Source organism: Ascaphus truei, chromosome 5, assembly GCF_040206685.1.
Source record: "Ascaphus truei isolate aAscTru1 chromosome 5, aAscTru1.hap1, whole genome shotgun sequence".
In the NCBI taxonomy this organism is placed as follows: domain Eukaryota; kingdom Metazoa; phylum Chordata; class Amphibia; order Anura; family Ascaphidae; genus Ascaphus; species Ascaphus truei.
Genome location: NC_134487.1, coordinates 287,116,988 through 287,138,762, shown reverse-complemented (window position 1 = coordinate 287,138,762; position 21,775 = coordinate 287,116,988). Strand labels below are relative to the sequence as shown.

The 21,775-nt window shown below is 43.8% G+C and overlaps 1 protein-coding gene across 2 annotated transcripts in view; it reads left to right on the top strand.

Moving 5' to 3' along the window:
• LOC142496103 (V-type proton ATPase 116 kDa subunit a 4-like) overlaps positions 1–21,020 on the top strand; it is an 84,497-nt gene extending 63,477 nt beyond the window's left edge. The window contains exons 15-18 of one of the 2 annotated variants that reach the window (XM_075602503.1): positions 9,905–9,946; positions 11,310–11,426; positions 19,746–19,865; positions 20,869–21,020. In XM_075602503.1, the coding sequence (XP_075458618.1) occupies positions 9,905–9,946; positions 11,310–11,426; positions 19,746–19,865; positions 20,869–21,000 (411 nt within the window). In that variant the 3' untranslated portion in view covers positions 21,001–21,020. The remainder of the gene's footprint in view (positions 1–9,904; positions 9,947–11,309; positions 11,427–19,745; positions 19,866–20,868) is intronic. The other variant, XM_075602502.1, reaches the window with a different exon arrangement.
• The last annotated feature ends 755 nt before the right edge of the window (positions 21,021–21,775 follow it).

The following is a 21,775-nucleotide window of genomic DNA, read 5'->3' as shown; positions in this document are numbered from 1 at the left end:
GACCAAAGACTATGGTAATTATAGTTGCCTTAAAAAGACCTCACCCATAGCTCAAAGACAGTCCCAAGCAATCAGGACGTTACTTCTTGCATACGGTAAGCAACACCCATGCCATATCAGCAATATTTCTTGTAGTGTAAGTATACAAAGGAATTCCTGTAGATGTCGCTGTTGACCATGAAATTGTAACACTCAGTAGATCTCCATTAGATCTTTTTTCATAATCTTACAGGTTTGCTTTTTTGTGTGTTTTTGCGAACTTGAAAGTTTGCTTGGGTGCTGCGGCAGATGGCACCCTGAATATCTTCGTCTATGCATGCGGTGAACGGCATACGCACTTAACATGTGTTTCTATACAATATGCATGTTACAATTATAACCGGTGGTCGCTGTCTAGAAATGTCCAGAAATGCTACACCGCATCCAAACGAGAGCAGCAGCTTCTACCAGCATGGCAGAAGCAGCAGCACCCGCTGCACCCATATGAGCTCCACACGTTTTAGTTATGCATCACCCATGCCCTGGCGACCCTGACAGATGTCTCTACGAATCCTGCGTGGGCTTCAACGTTTGCCATTCTGGTTGGTAAATCCATGTGTGAAGTGTCAGTGCCATTGTCCAGTTCAGTTATGTCGAAGTTGTGTATTAAAACTGTTTCTTTGCATGTTCTCTAGGCACGGTCCGGGGTTGTGCCGTGCACATTTATCGAGGTCCTTCAACCCACACTACTGCTGCCACCAAATGTCAACAGAGAACCAGGTGAGGATGAACTGGCTTTTCTATCGATTTGGTGCAATGTTCCAGTCTAATAACACTATGTGGGAGATTGAGGTGTGTGTTTGTAATAACTTTTCAGTTTCCGTGTACTGTAGGTGCATGTTTTTGTGACGTTGGTAGGTTTTTGTCTGTACTAACCTTTGTACTGTACTGTAAATAGCAAAAGAGGAGGAATTGCTGTTGCGCTGGTTGTCGGGGGCTACTCTAAATCAGGGGGGCGCCATCTTTTTCCCCTGCGCCCCCCTGCTGGCTTTCCCCCTCTCCTCGTGCCCCCCCCCCCTGTAACCTTGACATCCTGGCGTCAAGTTGTCATGTCAACGTGACATCACATGACCCCGTTGCCATGGCGACGCGTCAGCAGGAGCGTCTGAATCAAGGTAAGTAAGGTTTACAGAGGCCCTGCAGCTCCCCCGGCATTAATTATTAATGCAAGCATTTACTCCTTCCTCCAACAGGTTACTGAAGCGGGATGTGGGGGAAAGTGAAATTGACAATGTTGTGGGGTGGTGGAGTGTTGTGGGTGTTGTTGGGGCTGAGTGAGTTTTGTGGGTGGGTAACTATGTTTCTGTTTGGGGGGTGCTTGTGGTGGGGGGTGGTTCTGTAGGAATGTGGTGTGGTAGGTGGGGATGTTTTTTTAAATATTTTTCCATATTTATAGTTTGTAATTGTAATAAACATTTTTTGGAACATACTGTACTATTGTTTCAAGTGTTTACTTGCATGATCACTAAATAGAGTGTGGCTACGGCTCTCTGAGTCGGTGCCCTTTCCCCCTCTGGACAGGTTTAGTTTTGTAATCAATTTCTTTAGTGAAGCAAAGAAGGATTAAAAAAATAATTTATTAAACTGTAAACAAAAGTATATCAATTAAACAACAATTAACAACAACATAACGACTTTAGAAACATACTCATTCCACCAGGTTGTTTTTTTCAATACTGTTAGTCCACGTGGCCATTGGGGTGTGTTTGTAATAACTTCTGCCTTTTCCTGTTAAAAAAGTAAATAAATCAGAAAATTGCTATTACGGTATTAATCAGCCAAACCTACCCTCCCCCAGCCCACGCGGTCTGTTAGAAAAAAAGAGGGGGTTGGGGGTTAAGCAAAACAAAACCTGGGCAGAAACTGCCAACATGACCTTCCCCCTCCTCCTCCCGCACCCATCCATTGTGCTTCTGAGCACAGAGACACAGCTGTAGCTTAATGCAAATAATAAAATGCTCGGTTTGGGCAAATCCTGGGCTTTCTATATGATTGCTTATTAAAATGCAAAAAAAACATTATTTGCATATATTATGTTGTGCATTAAAACATTAGATGCATTTATAATTTAATCCCAGTCATTTCCCGCTCACTTGCTGCTGAGCACTTTATTTTCATTAGCAACAAGCAAAACCTGGGCTTTCTACATTATTGATTAATCTAAAACATTATTTGCCCACGTTATTTTGTGCATGAAATAAATAAAAGCATTGACAATTTAGTTGCACCCACTTTGCAATTAAGGCATTTGCACACAATACTGACCTTTCTCCTCTTCTCCCACTCTAGAAGGTGTATAGTACAGGCATACCCCGCATTAACGTACGCAATGGGACCGGAGCATGTATGTAAAGCGAAAATGTACTTAAAGTGAAGCACTACCTTCTTCCACTTATTGATGCATGTACTGTACTGCAATTGTCATATATGTGCATAACTGATGTAAATAACACATGTGTAACAGGCTCTATAGTCTCCCCGCTTGCGCACAGCTTCGGTACAGGTAGGGAGCCGGTATTGCTGTTCAGGACGTGCTGACAGGCGCATGCGTGAGCTGCCGTTTGCCTATTGGGCGATGTGTACTTACTCGCGAGTGTACTTAAAGTGAGTGTCCTTAAAGCGGGGTATGCCTGTACTGCATTTCGGATATTTTTTTAGGTTAACACTGTCAGCTATCCACATCAGATTTTTTTAATCACAAATACATGAAGTGATAATGTTGTCATCATCTGGTGGGAGAGTGCTATTTGGGGGGGGGGGGGGTGTTGTGTCTTGGTGGCACTGCAGTTACTGTATTCAACTCATGTTTTTCTTTAAAAGAAATAAAATATGTGCAAACAAAATCGAAAAACATTAGATGCATTTACCATTTAGTTGCCCACAATTTGCAAATACTGACCTCAGCCAATTCCCGCTCACTTACTCTCAAGAACTTTACTCTCATTAGCTCCAAACACAGCTGGGTACAGTATCTCCGGACAAAAAACATTACTTTACATGCTAAAGTAAAAAAAAGACACAACCAGTCCTGTCCCCACCAGTTCCCCAATTCAGCCATTCACCCATTGTGCTTTTGAACAGAGAGCCACGGCAGTAGCTTAATGCAAATAAAAACCCACGGGTAGGGGATTAAGCAAACAGAAGACTGATCTGAGTGTTTGCTCACCATGCTCTCACTGCAGCTCTCACATTTAGCATGAATCATGTGAACGCCCCTGCCCGTCCCCCTGAGCATCCATGAGCTGGGTGTGTCCTCTGCAACAAAAGGTTTCAATACATGCCTGCTATGTACTGATTACATCTGCACTGTAAAGAGCCATTATCACTCCGTCATTCTCTGATTTTTTTTATAGTGTTGTTGCCCATTCCCCTCATCCTGTCTTTTGTTAACAAAAGGGCAAATCTGAATAACACATTCACAACCCATAAGTAGTTGATGATCGTCAGCTGTTGCTGACACTTGATAATGCTGCATTTGAAGAGAAATAAAAGATATGGGATTATAATTTTTTTATTTGAAATACAAAATTACAAGATAGTTATGTATTACTACAGTGCAGTACTACATCCCTATTGCCATCCCGTTTCTTTCACTAATCACAGGTAACACATTTTTATATGGTAGTTGTTGCAAGTTTCTACACTTGGACATTCATTCCAGCAATTATTGATCCCCTTCACTAGTTAATCATTGTTAGTAGGCTTGACATACTTGCACAGATTATGTTTGAGTGCATCCCACAAAAATTCATCAGGGTTCAAATCAGGGTATCTGTAAGTATAGCGACAAATACAGTACGGTTATTGCCAAGAATAAAACAAACACATCATAGCATTTTATACAGTTAATAGTATACTAGTGCACAATACAGCTACTTACTCTGGAGGTTTTCTGACCCAGTTGATTTCACTGTCCTTCTTGAATGTCACAGATATACTGTGTTTTGGGTCATTGTCTTGGAAGAACCGGTGACTCGATGTTAAGTATTCGATAATGTATTGTGCTGCCACTTGAGCAATAATGACCTCCTGGAAGTAGGATTTATCTATGATACCTGTAGAAACAATAAAAAATTCTCACTATTTTAGTTAAAAAGTGACAGGGTCACGTTAATATAGTTACTGGCTACAACACTGAAACCAAAGTGGGCTAACCCTCAAATATAACTATAGGTCCTGGCAAAATTCTAGAGATTGTCCCCCACACATGAACCTTCAGTGGATGCTTACAGTAGGTCGAGGTTTCAGGGATAACACTTTTTTCCTCAGTGCCATAAAGGAAAATTGTTCCGGGCAACTGATGTCTCATTTGAAAATATGACATCCTCAAACTTTTCTCTACTCTCAATCTATGCACGTGCTTGGTCAACTCTTTTAATCTTTTAACAACCCTTATGATGGGATATGCTCTGCAATAATAATAATAATTATAATAAAAGGGGTTCAAATGGGAATAGGGGACACTAGTTTCTTTGTGAGTTTCTGTTCATAGTTGCTATTCAGAATGAACTGAATTACTACTGAATTTATCAGGGAGCTTCCTTATGCATGTTTTATACAGGTAAGTGTACTGTAGTAGAAAAGCTACAGGTAAACTCGTACTTTTCACACCTTACCACAATAGACACCCAATCACCAACTCAGCCCTTCCCAACATTAAGACCTTGTATCGAATGTTACCTCAGCCAATGATGAGTAACATCGGCTGTACTGTATATAAAGTCACACATAAATTGGATTGTCATACAAACAGATAGAAAAGGCTGATCTTGATCAGAACTCTTGTGCTGCACTGCTCTTCTCAATCTTCAACGATGGAGTAATCCAGCTTTTACAGAAGCAAGAACCTGCTTAGGACTTTTACGACATCTGAGGACTGTGGGCTGGAGTAATTATTATTATTTATTATTTATAAAATATTTTACCAGGAGGAAATACATTGAGAGTTACCTCTCGTTTTCAAGTATGTCCTGGGCACAGAGTAAACAAATAATACATGGTTACAAATACAGTTACATAATGAGCAGGGTATACATTATATACAAGCATGCACAGTTAAAGAAAATATATACTATGGGCGTATTAAACAGTTGCAGACCAGATTAAAATGTGAGACAGCTTTAGATTAGTGACTCAAACTGAGTGCAACTGTTAAGGGGTGTGTAATTGTTTTAATACTTGTTTTCATCCTTGTTTGGCAGATTCTGCAGGTTGATCAACGGCAACATCTTGTTCACATATGAACCACATTCAGCGACATAAAACATTAGTATTAGATAATGGATACTAAACGTGCTCTAGTACTGAGTTTCATGGTGAGTAGCGCATTTCAATAAAATTAGAAATTCATGAATAATGTAATGTACTCTATGCATTCCCTTTTATTGGCAAATACCTGTACCACGCATGAACACATATGCATTCCATACAGTTTACTTAGAACGCGCATGCGTAGCAGTGTACCGACACAGCAACACAGTTTCATTAATGTATCTATTTATTCTCAATTATCTTACAGGTGAAACTATACCAGAGACCGCCAGAAGAAGTTGGTGGAAGAAGATTGTATTATTGTATAGCAAATAAGATTGTATTATTTTCTAAAGTCTTTATTTCTCTCTAATTTACTTTAATAAAAAAATTCATAGTTTATTAACCAGTTTTAGCTATCTGAAGTTTTTTTTTTTTAGCATTGAAACAGTGAATGGGAATAAAAGGTGGGTGATATTGCATTTAGGATAAAGAAAGACGACCTATCATTATTGCAAACTACTACTACTAGAATAGGCTCCTAAGTTTTGTTACATCATACATTCTTTGGGGCATTATCCTTATGTATTTATTTTAGTGTAAAGCACTAGTATTTTATTTTTTTTAGCATGTTCTTGTATAGCGCTTTACAGAGACGTTTTGCAGGCACAGGTCCCTGACCCGTGGAGCTTACAATCTATTTTTTGGTGCCTGAGGCACAGGGAGATAAGGTGACTTGCCCAAGGTCACAAAGAGCACCGGGAATTGAACCAGGTTCCCCTGCTTCAAACTCAGTGCCATTACTCACTGAGCCGCTCCTCACTAGCATAATAACATAAGCTCCTCCTGATCAGGGCCGGCGCAAGGGTTTCATACACCCTCGACGAAACGTAACATTTGCGCCCCGAAAATAAAATAAACAGGGACATAACTATCAGGGCTGCAGGTGGTGCGACTGCACCCCAGCGCGACGCAAAATAAAAATAGGGCGCCAAAACACCAGACAAAAAAAAAGATAAATAATTTAAAAAAAAGATAAATAAAAACTAATAAGAGGAAAAAATAATCATTATTATTAATAAGCCCCTAGGACCTAATGGAAGGGGCCGCCCCTGTGAGTCCTGATCTGTATCATTAGTTCGGCCGCTGCCACCGCTTTTGAGCCTTTTAATGACAAGAGAGCACATACAATATGTGTAGTGTCTGTTGATTAAATTACTTTAGTGGTTCAGCTTTATCATTATGGGGACTCTGTTATGAGTCCAGAACAAATAAAGTGATGCTGCACACCTCAAAAATAGAAAAAACATACAATTACCGGTGCTCCAGTGTTTGCACGAAAGCCTGCAATCAGTCCAAGACAGATGAATGAAGGAACAAAGGGCACTGCGGATTTGAGCAAAATAAACTCATTTATTGAGCCAACACGACGTTTCGACCTAAGTGGTCTTTTTCAAGTGACAATGGCATATATGACTCTGTTATGAGGCCATATCTTCCTTTTTTGTGCAGAAACATGAATTAGAAAAGAGGAATTTTTGATCGATATTATTGAACTGCAGAGTTGTTGGCATCTTTTGAGCATGAGAATGAATTAGCTCAAACGGTTTGCATTTTATAATTGTGATTAAATACATATTGCACCTCTGTGTAACCCTAGGAAAAGTAAAATCATTATAAATGCGATTTTAAACAGTAGGTAGGATTGATCACTATAAAATTAATGGAAGATATCAAAACTGGCTCTACTGTATTATAAAGGGTATTATAGCCTGATCAGCATATATCATACACACATCTAGGACAATGAGCTGCAGCCGTTTCACTGCCAGGACATTTTGGCCACCGGGATAGTTTGCCGTCGCAAGTAATGCAAACTCTAACCCCTAACCCCTTACCCTAAAAACCTTAAAGCTGCAGTTCAGTCTTTTTTTTAATTTTATTTTTTACTTCAATAGTTCCATGTGGGCAATCTCTATTTACCTAAAAGAACTACATAGCTGCCGGTCAATTCGTTCTCCGTCTATTGATCGGCAAGTTTGGCGACATCTTTAAATATGGGGAATGTAAATCGTTGCTATAGGAACAAGCATGCTTGTTAAAATAGAATACAAGAAAATTGGTCTTTCAAAGTTGTTTTTTTTAAAACAGAAAATGCTAAAAGTATTTTTTCTTACTACAGAACTGATTTATTAAAAAAAAACCACACATGCAGGATATTGCCTGAACTGCAGCTTTAACCCAGGGGTGCGCAAACTTCTTGAGCTGCGCCCCCCTGCCCGGGAGCCGCAGCATTCGCGCCCTCTCTCGCCAAAGACTCGCCGTTAAAAGACGTTGCGGGTCAAGTGACGTCACGTGACCCCGCCGCGTCATTTGACGCACATTGCCATGGCAGAGAACAGGTAAGGGAGTTACAGAGGCCTCACGCCTCCACCCGCATTTAATTTAAATACCATGGGGAAGAGCGCGGGACGTCTGTAACCGCTGCACCCCCCTGGAAATTCCCCCCAGTTTGCGCACCGCTGCCTTAACCCCTTAAAATAAAATCCCTAACCATAACACCTTAGTCTTCCAACTCTAACCATAACCCCTTACCCTAAAAACCCTGACCCCTAATCTTAGCCCAAAAACCATAACACCAACCTCAGGTTTTTCTTTAGCAAAAAACAAAATATCACCATTTTCTGTTTAGAAATTCAAATGGAAAGATTTTGCAATTTCTGCACAATTGTTTGATAAATGTACATTTAAAATACTACGGTTACATGACCAATGTCTTTTTTTGGGTGAACCTTCCCAGTTTAAAAACAAAAAGGTTCACAAAAAGTGAAAAGTTTACACATCTCTACACTGGCGACACACTTTATTCGAGCTCGGCTAGTCCCACGAATTCGGGTATACCCGGGTGTATTGAGGTTTGTGACTGTTTTCTGCCCGAGTGCATTGAGGTATTTTCCAAGCAGGGATTGAAGCATTTTATTCCCGCTGGCTGAAATACTGCACAGTATATATATATATACTGCATTACAATTCATGAATTTATGCCATCTGGTAGACACGCGAAGCATTGCAGCCTATTAAATCCTAATCATTATCATTTAACAGATCAGCCGCCCGTCAGCCAGGCATGAACCCAGGCTGGGAAGGCAAACGCAACGGGGCTTGTCAGAGGTGAGGAGCGGCGCATTCCAGGTATCTGCCAGGTACATACTGGGTATTTGCTCGAATAAAGTGTGTCGGTGCAGTACTGATGTATCCACTAGAAATCAATGTTATTTCGCCCGAGTATGCAAAAGTGGCAAACTTTGGACATTCGCTGCTCACAAAAAGCATTCACAAATATTAGCCCAAGCATTGGAAACTTATTATGCATTAGAAACCCCCCCAACCCCTCCCCCAAAAATGCTAGCTTCTTAAAAAGTGCTTGATTGAGGCTTACTACAAAGAATAGCGCCCAATATAGGCATTTTTGTATAATTCTGGCGAAAGTCTTTTGTTGGGGGAAAAAAACCCATTTAAAATAAATATTAAAAAATTGCTTAAAAGCGTTCAAACTGAGCTCTGAGAACTGTGCGTATCTCTCGTGCCCACACCTCTTACTGGTGTCTGACGCGAAACACCTAGAGAGAAGAGAATGTCCCTGCCAGAAACACAAACTGTTTGTGACACTAAATAGAACAGTGAAAGTCAGGCTGACTCCCCGCTGGCGCTGAGCGCGCGGTGCTTGCCGCTTTTAATTACATAAATGTATATCTGCAAGTCCCTGCCCACGCGATGCGCGCAGGCTCACTCAAGCTTGGCACTTGAGTAAACAAAAAAATGTAACTTTGGCTCAATTTGCCCGCAAAGCCCCCCTGCGCGCACTGTCGGAATAGCTAGGACACCCGGCACTCATGCTTGGAGAGCTGGTGACGTCACCGCTCTCAAGCATGAGCGCGGTCGGCGCCAGCGGCGCCACAGCCTTATGTCCATTCTCCCAGCTGCAAAGCTCGGGGAACAAATTGCACCAGATTTATGAAAGAAGAAAAAATCTACGGCTTTTAGTGGTTTCTGCTGCCATTTTTTCTAATCACTTTTCGCCTCAGTTTAGCAGCTTGGTATATAATGCTGACTGTTTCCACTAGAATACAGGCATACCCCGCATTAACGTACACAATGGGACCGGAGCATGTATGTAAAGCGAAAATGTACTTAAAGTGAAGCACTACCTTTTCCCACTTATCGATGCATGTACTGTCCTGCAATCGTTATATACGTGCATAACTGATGTAAATAACGCATTTGTAACAGGCTCTATAGTCTCCCTGCTTGCGCACAGCTTCGGTACAGGTAGGGAGCCGGTATTGCTGTTCAGGACGTGATGACATGCGCATGCGTGAGCTGCCGTTTGCCTATTGGGCGATATGTACTTACTCGCGAGTGTACTTAAAGTGAGTGTACTTAAAGTGGGGTATGCCTGTATAAACTTCTTGGAGCAGGGACGTTGTTACACATTGTGCTAGTATGTGCTAACATTGTAATAGTTTACCTTTCACTGTTTGTGCTGCAGAATATGCTGGCAACCTACAGTATATCTGAATGACTGGTAATATTATCATTGTATTCCCTTCTGTAGAAGCTGCCTTCCAACAATGGCCAAGCACAGAAGGAATCTCAGGTATGTCACTAGATCCACTGCCACCCATGGCTGCTGGCAGGGGGGGAGGAGGAGCAGGGACATCCTCCGGGCCTCGGCTCCCGGCTCTCCCCAGCTGCTGTGTCTGCTTTTTACCACGCCATCCTCTCTCCTGCAAGTGTGCGCCGGAAGCGGAGACTGACTTCCGGGTGCACCCAGCTTCCAGTGGGAGAGAGAGCACAGCGTGGGAAGAAGCAGACACAGCAGCTGGGGAGACCCGGAGCCCAGCGACGAACGCAACCAGAGAGAAGTGATAATGTTATTGGGGAGTGTGTGGGGGTAATTGTATTGCAGGAGTGGTGGTAATTGTATGGGTGGTGGCTGGTGGTAATAATTGTATTGGGGGTGTGTGGGGTGGTGGTAATAATTGTATTGGGGGTGTGTGGGTTCATGGTAATAGTTGTATTGGTAGGTGTGGGGTGGTGGTAATAATTGTATTGGGTGTGGGGTGGTGGTAATTGTTTTGAGGGGGTGGAGTGGTGGTAATAATTGTATACGGGGGTGGTGGAAAAGGAAGGCAAACAAAAAAACCCAGAGTCATATCATCCAATGATATCTCATAAGGGGGAAAATAAATTCCTTCCTGACTCCAAGAATTGGCAATCGGATTAATCCCTGGATTAACATCCTTCCCATGTATACTTATTTGGTATATCCCTGTATACCTTTCCCATCTAAAAAGATGTCCAACCTTTTTTTGAACAAATCTATTGTATCTGCCATCACAGTCTCCATGGGTAATGAATTCCACATTTTAACTGCCCTTACTGTAAAGAGCCATTTCCTTTGTTGCTGGTGAAATCTCCTTTCCTCCAACCTTAAGGGATGGCCCCGAGTCCTTTGTACTGCCCGTGGGATGAATATTTCTTTTGAAAGCTCCTTGTATTGTCCCCGAATATATTTGTATATAGTTATATATTAGATAGTGGAGGGGGAGAGTGAGTGATGAAGAAAGGGGGGAGGAGAGAAATACAGGTGCGAAAGGGGAGGGGAGGCAAGGCTGCCAACACAGAAGGGGGGGGGGAATCGCTGCCGACAAGGGGGGAAGGGCCTGGGTGAAATTCTGGTCCTGAGCCCCAGGAAATCTGTCGGCGGCCCTGCTGCCACCGAGCTGTCCGAGAGTGCTTTCACTGCTCTGAGCACTGGCCTCTTCTTAACATTTACTGTATACTGTACATGCACTAGGTTAGTTTTGCCAAACTCTTTACATGTCCTTCATAAGAATCAAACATAGGAAGTATGAAGATCTCATAGTGAATTGGCACAAATTATAGAGGTTAGGGAATGAGAAAAAACTGTCCTTTATCGCCTTTTTTAAATCTCGATTGTTTCTTTTTTCCCCTAGCAACAATCATCTTTAATATCTGTGATACCTGAAGGTCATGATGAACAAGAGGTCCTTCTTTTGGACACCCTACACACCTCCAGTTATAAGACAAATGGAACCGACTGCGCTAAGGAGGTAGTGAGGGAGGGGAAATGAGTGGGAAAATGTTGAGAGGTGTATGTAGGAGACGGTAGAAAGTAAGTTCCCAGGGTGTGAATGTATAGGGAGGTGATGAGATGCAGGGTTCTCGTTGGACATTTGAGTTGCGAGAAGTTCATACCCTGAGATCCATTTTCATATAATCTCTTCTTGTGGCCACTATAGTTCCTTAAAAATCCCAAACCCAGGAATACCTCAAGAGACCAACAGCATCAACTTATATATTTTATTCATTAAAGATCCAATGTTTTAACCGGAATGGAGCATTCATCAGAAAAAGATACATGAACCGCGTGTGATGTTTGTATAAATAATAGATAACATTTAACAACATGGCAGTGACAATGTGCCACAATGATGGCATGGTTTCAGCGTGAATGATGCAATGTACAGTAGCCGGCAAGAGCCACTATGCCCTATAGGTCTGTTTTTCATGCATGACTCAAGTAACTTGAAGACGTCATCCACGGAATATATTACTGTAGATAAAACAAACAATTACATAATTATGTGAAAATAAACTGGTACTGTAACTGCTCCAAGCTATTTCAATAATCAAACAATGTGTGCCGGGAAAAGAAACCATCAGTCACACGCCGTTTATGAAAAGAAGGGGCTAAAAAAAGATTAGCAAAATAAAATCAATGTAAACTATATCCGTTAACAAATCAAAGAAAGGAAATAAAGTATTAAAACTCTTCACAGTGGACATCGGCAGCATCTCAAAGATATATAACTAGCAAGAAATACACAGGAAATCTATAACGGGAAGCAATACTAAGGCAAATGTAGGAATCAGGAGGCCAAAATGTGTCAGGTAGATGCTAACTGTGAATGGAAATCAATTCAAGCATTAGAGTGCCACTAAGTATCCTGCAAGAAACAAGTAAAATCAAGATCTCGGTTAAGACCTTCGGGGAAATCAAGTGATAAGATTTTAGAAATATTGACTTTAAGTGCTGACTTTATCTTGCTATATATAAAACCACAGAGGTACAGCATGTGGTATTAAGTGCCCATGTGGTCATATATAATAATCACAGCAGCCGGCACACACACAAAAGAAGGAAATCCAGATGCTTGTCCCATAAAAGATAATAAAGGTGTATATTACCAGATGATGGTCCAGTAAGGAGAGACAGCACACACGGGTAGAAAATGCAAAACGTGTATTAAAACACAAAAACCAACGTTTTGGTTCCTGCAAACGGAACCTTCCTCAACCCTGAGGAAGGTTCCGTTTGCAGGAACCGAAACGTTGGTTTTTGTGTTTTAATACACTTTTTGCATTTTCTACCCGTGTGTGCTGTCTCTCCTTACTGGACCATCATCTGGTTATATATTGTATTGTATTGTATGTCTTTATTTATATAGCGCCATTAATGTACATAGCGCTTCACAGTAGTAATACATGTGGTAATCGAATAAATAACAGATAATATAAATAACAGATCATGGGAATAAGTGCTTTAGACAAACATAACATTAAGGAAGAGGAGTCCCTGCCCCGAGGTGCTTACAATCTAATTGGTAGGTAGGGAGAACGCACAGAGACAGTAGGAGGGAGTTCTGGTAAGTGCGTCTGCAGGGGGCCAAGCTTTTTGTATCATGTGTTCAGAATGTTCACAGTGCTATTCGTATGCTTCTTTAAGCAAGTGTGTCTTAAGGTGGGTCTTAAAGGTGGATAGAGAGGGTGCTAGTCGGGTACTGAGGGGAAGGGCATTCCAGAGGTGTGGGGCAGTCAGTGAAAAAGGTTTAAGGTGGGAGAGGACTTTAGATAAAAAGGGGGTAGAAAGAAGACATCCTTGAGCAGAACACAAGAGTCGGGGTGGTGCATAGCGAGAAATTAGGGCTGAGATGTAAGGAGGGGCAGAAGAGCGTAAAGCTTTAAAAGTGAGGAGAAGAATGGAGTGTGAGATGCGGGATTTGATCGGAAGCCAGGAGAGGGATTTCATGAGGGGAGATGCTGAGACAGATCTAGGAAAGAGTAGAGTGATTCTGGCAGCAGCGTTTAGGATAGATTGTAGGGGAGACAGGTGAGAGGCAGGAAGGCCGGACAGCAGGAGGTTACAGTAATCAAGACGGGAGAGAATGAGGGCCTGAGTCAGAGTTTTAGCAGTCGAGCAACAGAGGAAAGGGCGTATCTTTGTTATATTGCGGAGGAAAAAGCGACAAGTTTTAGAAATGTTTTGAATGTGAGGGGCGAATGTGAGAGAGGAGTCGAGTGTGACCCCTAGGCAGCGTGCTTGGGCTTCTGGGTGGATGATCGTAGTTCCAACAGTAATGTGGAAGGAGGTAGTAGGGCCAGGTTTGGGAGGAAGTATGAGGAGCTCTGTTTTAGCCATGTTGAGTTTAAGGCGACGGAGGGCCATCCAGGATGATATAGCAGAGAGACATTCAGAAACTTTGGTCTGTATAGCAGGTGTAAGGTCAGGTGTTGAAAAGTATATTTGTGTGTCGTCAGCATAGAGGTGATATTTAAACCCAAAAGATGTTATTAGGTCACCGAGGGAGAGTGTGTACAGAGAAAAGAGAAGAGGTCCCAGGACAGAGCCCTGGGGTACCCCCACAGAGAGATCAATAGAGGAGGAGGAGGTGTTAGCAGAAGAGACACTGAAAGTACGATGGGAGAGGTAGGATGAGATCCAGGATAGAGCTTTGTTCCGAATACCAAGAGTATGGAGAATGTGAAGGAGAAGAGGGTGGTCCACGGTGTCAAATGCTGCAGAGAGGTCGAGTAATATGAGCAGAGTGTAATGACCTCTGTCTTTGGCAGCATGGAGGTCGTCAGTTATTTTAGTGAGGGCTGTTTCCGTGGAGTGAGCAGTGCGGAAGCCAGATTGTAGAGGGTCTACGAGAGAATAGGTGTTGAGAAAATGGAGCAAGCGAGAGAATACAAGACGTTCAAGGAGTTTAGAGGCAAAAGGCAGGAGGGAGACAGGTCGATAGTTAGAAAGACAGGTAGGGTCAAGCTTGCTGTTTTTGAGTAATGGTATGACTGTTGCATGTTTGAAGGAGGATGGAAAGGTTCCAGAGCAGAGGGAGGAGTTAAAAATGTGTGTGAGCATAGGGATTATAGTAGGAGCAAGAGGTTTTAGGAGATGGGAGGGAATGGGGTCAAGAGGGCAAGTGGTAGAGGGAGAAGTGGCGATCAACAGCGACACATCCTCCTCTGAGACAGTGGAAAAAGAGTCAAGAAAGGCAGGAGGAGAGTTAGGAAGAGGTGTAGGATGGGAAGAAGAAACAGAGGGGATGTTCTGACGTATGGATTCCACCTTTTCCTTAAAATAGTCAGCAAAGTCCTGAGCGGAGGTGGAGGAAGGAGAGGCAGCTGAGGGTGGTTTGAGTAGAGTATCAAAGACAGAGAACAGTCGGCGTGGGTTAGACTTGTGCATGTTGATTAGTGCAGAAAAGTAGGCTTGTTTAGCTTGCGAGAGGGCAGAGTTGAAACAGGATAGCATAAATTTGTAGTGAAGGAAGTCTGCGAGAGTGTGAGACTTCCTCCAGAGGCGTTCAGAGGAACGAGTGGAGCAGCATGCGTGTGTGGGAATTTAGCCAGGGTCTAGGGTTAGAAGGGCGAGTGCAGCAGAGAGAAAGTGGGGTATGTAGATCAAGAGAGGAGGACAAGACGGAGTTGTAGTTCCTGACCAGGTTGTCGGGGTCTGTAGCAGAGCTGAGAGAGGAGAGGGAGGAGCTTAAAGTGGACTCAAAGTCAGGTAAGTGAATAGAGCGCAGGTTTCTGCAGAACCGGGGTGTAGATGGAGGTGGAGAAGGGGAGAAGTGAGATAGAGAGAATGAGATGAGATGATGGTCAGAGAGAGGAAAAGGGGAAATGGAGAAATCAGAGAGAGAGAAGTTCTTAGTGAAAACCAGGTCTAAGTAGTGGCCATCCTTGTGGGTGCTGGCTGTAGTCCACTATTGAAGGCCAAAAGAAGAGGCTAGGGAAAGAAAGCGGGAAGCCCAAGGGAGAGAGGGGTCATCAATGTGGCAATTGAAGTCCCCAAGGAGAAGAACAGGGGAGTCTGAGGAGAGGAAGAAAGAGAGCCAGGATTCAAAGTGAGAGAGAAAGGCAGAAGGGGGATGAGTAGAGGTAGGTGGGCGATAGATGACCGCCACATGAACAGGGAGAGGAGAGAAAATCTGGACAGTGTGAGCCTCAAAGGAGGGAAAAGCAAAAGAGGGAGGAATAGGAAGGGTTCGGTAACGACAGAGAGAGGAGAGCAGGAGCCCCACGCCTCCACCCCTGCCATCAGTGCGCGGAGTGTGGGAGAAGGAAAGGCCACCGTAGGAGAGGGCAGCTTCCAGAGCAGAGTCAGACTGAGTGAGCCAGGTCTCAGTTATAGCAAACAGGAGCAGAGAGTGAGAGAGAAAGAAGTCATGCACAGAGAGGAACTTGTTAGAGAGGGAGCGAGCATTCCAAAGGGCACAGGAGAAAGGGAGAGAGGAGGGAGGGTGGCAGGGGATAGGTGTGAGGTTGGAGGGGTTGACACCAGAAGGAGTAGAGGTTGCAGTTGGCAGGCGAGGACGAGCGCATGTAGGAATAAGACAGGGACCAGGATTGGGAGAGATATCCCCAGAGGCAAGGAGGAAAAGCATAGAAAAAGGATGTGTGAGGATGATTTGTAGGGGTGTTTTTTAGTGCATGGGATATAGCTGTGTGGTGTCAGAGGACGCAGGTAAGAAAGGAGTTCATGTGAAAAGAGAAGTGGTGAAGGAAGGAGAGATGGAGATATATGAATAGAGTTAGAGACATACTGAGGCTGGTAAAAAGAAGTGCATAATTTGAGAAGAAGTGAAGTCACAGCAAATATAAATGGTAAAGGCAGCATCACATCAGTAATGATGCAGTCTGGTATTGATGATATCCTCCTTTCCAGCGTAGTTCAAATGCAGGAATCAGGGCCTGTTGGGGTGTCCACTTCTTCCGAACTTCCTTTTAAACTTCAGTTGTTCAGTAGTCATGCCACTTATAATGGGCCACTTGGATATGGGCTGCAGGCAGACTAGCTGTTTTGACTGGGTTTATATAGGCCTAAAAAGTCACCTGACAGTGTGGTTCTGTCTGCTTAATTAGCACATCTGAGGCACATTCAAACAAATAGTTTTCTACACAGGGTGTTCCCTGCCTAGGTGGCAGCACTTAATTTGATTAGGGGTAGACAGAAAACAGCATTCAAATATGGTTTTTACCTAGCATTGGATCACTTGCATACACAGGCGACACGTTTTATCCGAGCACGGCTAGCACCGCAAGCCGAGGGATGCCCCGGCGTGCTAGCCGCACTCCCTCAGTGTGCCGCGCATCACCGATGCGCGGTCACACGTCATCGGGTGCCTGCGCCCCCTGCACGCACGTCCAGAGCTCCCCGAGGGAGCCCTGGTGTCCCGCGATGTGGGGGACGGCGGCAGGGGGTTCCGGGGGACCCGGCAGCGGGAGGGAGAAAGCCCCGATCGGAGGGCGCTCCTCCGCTGCTTCGGCGCTCGCCTGGCACCCTGCAGCACGCGCCAGGTTACTGCTGCGGCCGAGAACGGGCAAATGCTCGAATAAACTCGGCCGCAGCAGTATACTATATAATACACACAGCAAAGGCTTCAATGATGATTTAGAGATGGTTTTTACCTAGCATTGGATCACTTGCATATACTATATAATACACACAGCAAAGGCTTCAATGATGATTTAGAGATGGTTTTTACCTAGCATTGGATCACTTGCATATACTATATAATACACACAGCAAAGGCTTCAATGATGATTTAGAGATGGTTTTTACCTAGCATTGGATCACTTGCATATACTATATAATACACACAGCAAAGGCTTCAATGATGATTTAGAGATGGTTTTACCTAGCATTGGATCACTATATATATATATATATATATATATATATATATATATATATATCAAAAAGCACAACACAAAATTATGTAGCGCTCAGGTGGAAATAAGTGATAATAAAAATGACAATTTTTTTTTCATTAATTAATAATACATATTAATCTAAACTATACATTACAACAAACCATAATGTGATCAGTGATTTAAGGATAAGTCCAAAAGAATGTTCCACTGGAAAAAATATCCAGAGAGATAAGTCCCAAAGAAGATCCAGGGAGTATATTGCAGCTTCAGATATAAGTGGTATAGCCAACCACTAGGAATCTAAGAAAAAAAGAAAAACAGAAGCGCAAGCTCCATAGCATGTAACTGTTTAAACAAATGAGTGCATTTATTAAAATCTGTAGCCCATAGGAATTGCACTTACAGGATTATAAAAAGCAGCCATATGTGTGAGAGAAATCTCTTTGTGAAGACATCAACAGGGGTGGGGGAGTCCAGAGTCTACAGGGTACAACTGATTAGTTCATAGCCACAACCAGCTCCTGTCACAAACTTGCACCAGATCGCTGTAACTCTCAATACCTCCACGTCCTCTGCGCCTTGTGTTGCAGCACAAGAAGTTCGTGTAGAACGAAACGGCCGTCGGGTAGAGATGACGTCACGGTCATCTGATCAGTAGCGCTGCTGCAACACAAGGAGCAGAGGACCCGACATGGGACAGAGAGAGAGAAAGAGGTCTGGAGGTGGGGAGAGCCGGGGCCCAATGGCAACTGCTTTGTCCGGCCACTGGCGTCCCACCGCCACCGGTCCCCGGATACTTGTACCGACTTTCCCTCCCTGTCGGCGGCCCTGGTGCAAAGGTGAAAACAGGAGACTGTTTTTGGAAAACAATGTAGGCTTTTATTTTGCCCAAAACTTTAACAACATTAAATATTGCTTCTTTTCAGCATATACGGAGAAAACAAAAATAAACACACCTAGCTCCGCATGGACCTCTGACTAACATCAGACCTTTAGTCCCTATCTGTGAGTCGGAGGGCTAAGTGTCACTTCCGCAGGGCTCTGCTGGTAATGAGCCAGGTCCAAACTGATTAATTGCTTCAGGCTGCAAATTAACCAGCTCGCGCTTGACTCAGTAGCTAATGATAGGCTTTTTAAGCCAGGCCTTTATGCAGGGAAGAGACCCTGTCACAGCACTTCAAGCACTAAACCACAGAAGAAGCAAGTCTGTCCTCCTAATCAATAAACAATATTCTAAAATGTCCTTGGTTGTAAGTGAGACATACATCACCTCCCAACTCTGTGACAGATGCACATCATAAAAATCAGACTGTAATTCAATTTGGCTTTCCACACACCTCAAATTATGAAGCATCAGCCAGTGACCACGATAAAGAGGTTAGTGGTACTACCCGGGAAATCGTTTGTGGGATGCAAGTGTCCCTGATATCCATGTACGGGTGAATAGAGCTGCAATATCTGCTCCTCATGTCCTTGTTGATGACGTATATGTTGTGCATGTGCACGTAAAATCTCTGTCCATGATGACTCTCTGCTAGGAGGAGAGAGGGATAGACAGGCATGCGATCCTGATCACTCAGTAGACAGTGTGGGAGAGAGGTATATGCCCTGATAGGTATATTAATCCTTTTGGAAATAGGCTTTAGGGATACAGTATGTGAACGTGATGCCTTTGTTGAAGTAATGTTTACACCGGTAGTTCACAAACCTCTCCTTGGGGATCACTGACCACACATGGTTTTAGGAATAACCAATGCACTTTCACACAGGTAGATCCCCTTGATTTGCACATGAATAGAATGCTGTGGTTACCCCAGGGATCCTAAGGAAAGCTTTAAGAAAGAGCCAATGGATGAGATCAATGTACACTACCGACACACTTTATTGAAGTGTGGTCGGTACCGCAAGCCGGGAAATCTCCCGGCTTGCTAGTGGCCGCCCCTCGGCGTGCCGCGCGTCATAGACGCGCGGTCACGCGTCATCGGGAGCGTGCACCCGCTGCACGCGTGTCCAGGGGCTCCCCGAGGGAGCCCTGGTGTCCCGCGATCGCGGGACAGCGGCAGGGGGTTCCGGGGGACCCGGCGGACCCGGCAGCGGTAGGGAGAGCGCCCCGATCGGAGGGCGCTCTTCCGCTGCTTCGGCGTGCGCCCGTCACACTCGGGCGCGCGCCAGGCTACTGCTGCGGCACAGAACGGGCAAATGCTCGAATAAACTGTGCCGCAGCAGTACCCACTTCCCATGCTCTCTCTCTGTCTCTCTCTCTCTGTCTCTCTCTCTCTCTCTGTGTGTCTCTCTCTCTCTCTCTCTCTCTCTCTCTCTCTCTCTCTGTCTCTCTCTCTCTCGTGACATATGTTCATACAACTCGTGTAGAGGAAGAATTAGATTACTTTCTACATTTTACTAATTATCCTATTTATTTTGTTTTGTAGGTCCAACAACAATCAAGTCAGGGCTCTCTGAGAGCTGAAAGAGGTAACTCGGACGTTTTTAATGTGGATCATCCAAGAACTTTGAGCTCTGTAGACATGGGCACTACATATGACAAAAAGGTACAGGATTAAGGAAAGTAATTAGTCAAAGATGTGAACTTGATGTCTCATTGCAAGAGGTTGTAACATATATTTCTGATGCCTCTGTGTGTGAGGTTAAGGTGCCTATTTACTAAACTTCGATGTTATCACTGCCAAATCGAACCTTTTGGCATGACCGTTTCTCACGGTCTAACATTTGTGTTATCACAGTATTCACAAAGAATTATCACAAGTTAAAAACCTTGAGGTAGGAAAATGCCAATACCGCTCGGGATAGCAGTGACCTTATCTCAGCATTTTTCTAAGTTCTGCTGTGATCTATGGCAGTCTGTAAGAACTGCACAGAGAGAGCTGCACATTGAGAACTGCATCTCCCTGCACAGCTCTTACAGACGATCACACTGGTTTTATTTACATTTTAAGAACAGAGTCTTGTAGCAGTGGGTCTCCTGAGCTGAACCACATTAATTTAAGTCCTGGGACCCCCTGCTTCCCGAGTTACAGGCCCCGGATTGCGATCCTGATCACTCAGTAGACAGAGTGGGTGAGAGGTATATGCCCTGATAGGTATATTAATCCTTTTGGAAATAGGCTTTAGGGATACAGTATGTGAACGCGATGCCTTTGTTGAAGTAATGTTTACACCGGTAGTTCACAAACCTCTACTTGGGGATCACTGACCACACATGGTTTTAGGAATAACCAATGCACTTTCACACAGGTAGATCCCCTTGATTTGCACATGAATAGAATGCTGTGGTTACCCCAGGGATCCGAAGGAAAGCTTTAAGAAAGAGCCAATGGATGAGATCAATGTACCCACTTCCCATGCTCTCTCTCTCTGTCTCTCTCTCTCTCTGTCTCTCTCTCTCTCTCTGTGTGTCTCTCTCTCTCTCTCTGTCTCTCTCTCTCTCTCTGTCTCTCTCTCTCTCTCGTGACATATGTTCATACAACTCGTGTAGAGGAAGAATTAGATTACTTTCTACATTTTACTAATTAGCCTATTTATTTTGTTTTGTAGGTCCAACAACAATCAAGTCAGGGCTCTCTGAGAGCTGAAAGAGGTAACTCGGACGTTATTAATGTGGATCATCCAAGAACCTTGAGCTCTGTAGACATGGGCACTACATATGACAAAAAGGTACAGGATTAAGGAAAGTAATTAGTCAAAGATGTGAACTTGATGTCTCATTGCAAGAGGTTGTAACATATATTTCTGATGCCTCTGTGTGTGAGGTTAAGGTGCCTATTTACTAAACTTCGATGTTATCACTGCCAAATCGAACCTTTTGGCATGATCCTACCTCACGGTCTGACATTTGTGTTATCACAGTATTCACAAAGAATTATCACAAGTTAAAGCCGTGAGGTAGGAAAATGCCAATACCGCTCGGGATAGCAGTGTCCTTATCTCAGCATTTTTCTAAGTTCTGCTGGGATCTGCTGGCACATAGAGAGCTGCACATCGAGAACTGCATCTCCCTGCACAGCTCTTACAGACGATCACACTGTTTTTATTTACATTTTAAGAACAGAGTCTTGTAGCAGTGGGTCTCCTGAGCTGAACCACATTCATTTAAGGTCCCGGGACCCCCTGCTTCCCGAGTTACAGGCCCCGGTATGGGGTGCCGGTATCTCCTGTGTATTTAAATCTCCCGGTCACGTGACGCGGGACATTTAAACAATGCAGGGAGATACCAGCACCCCATACAAGGGCCTGTAACTCGGGAAGCAGGTGATCCGCAAGGCTGAAATTAATGCGGTTCTGCTCATGAGACCCCTGCTTCAATACTCTGTTATTAAGATAAAATAAAAACAGCTTCATTACCTTATCGGCTAGCCGCTAAGGCAATGAAGGAGTTAAACCTGAATACCTGGTTTCTTCGGGGTGGGTAAAGGGTGGGTGGTTAGGTCTACAGGGAATGTTG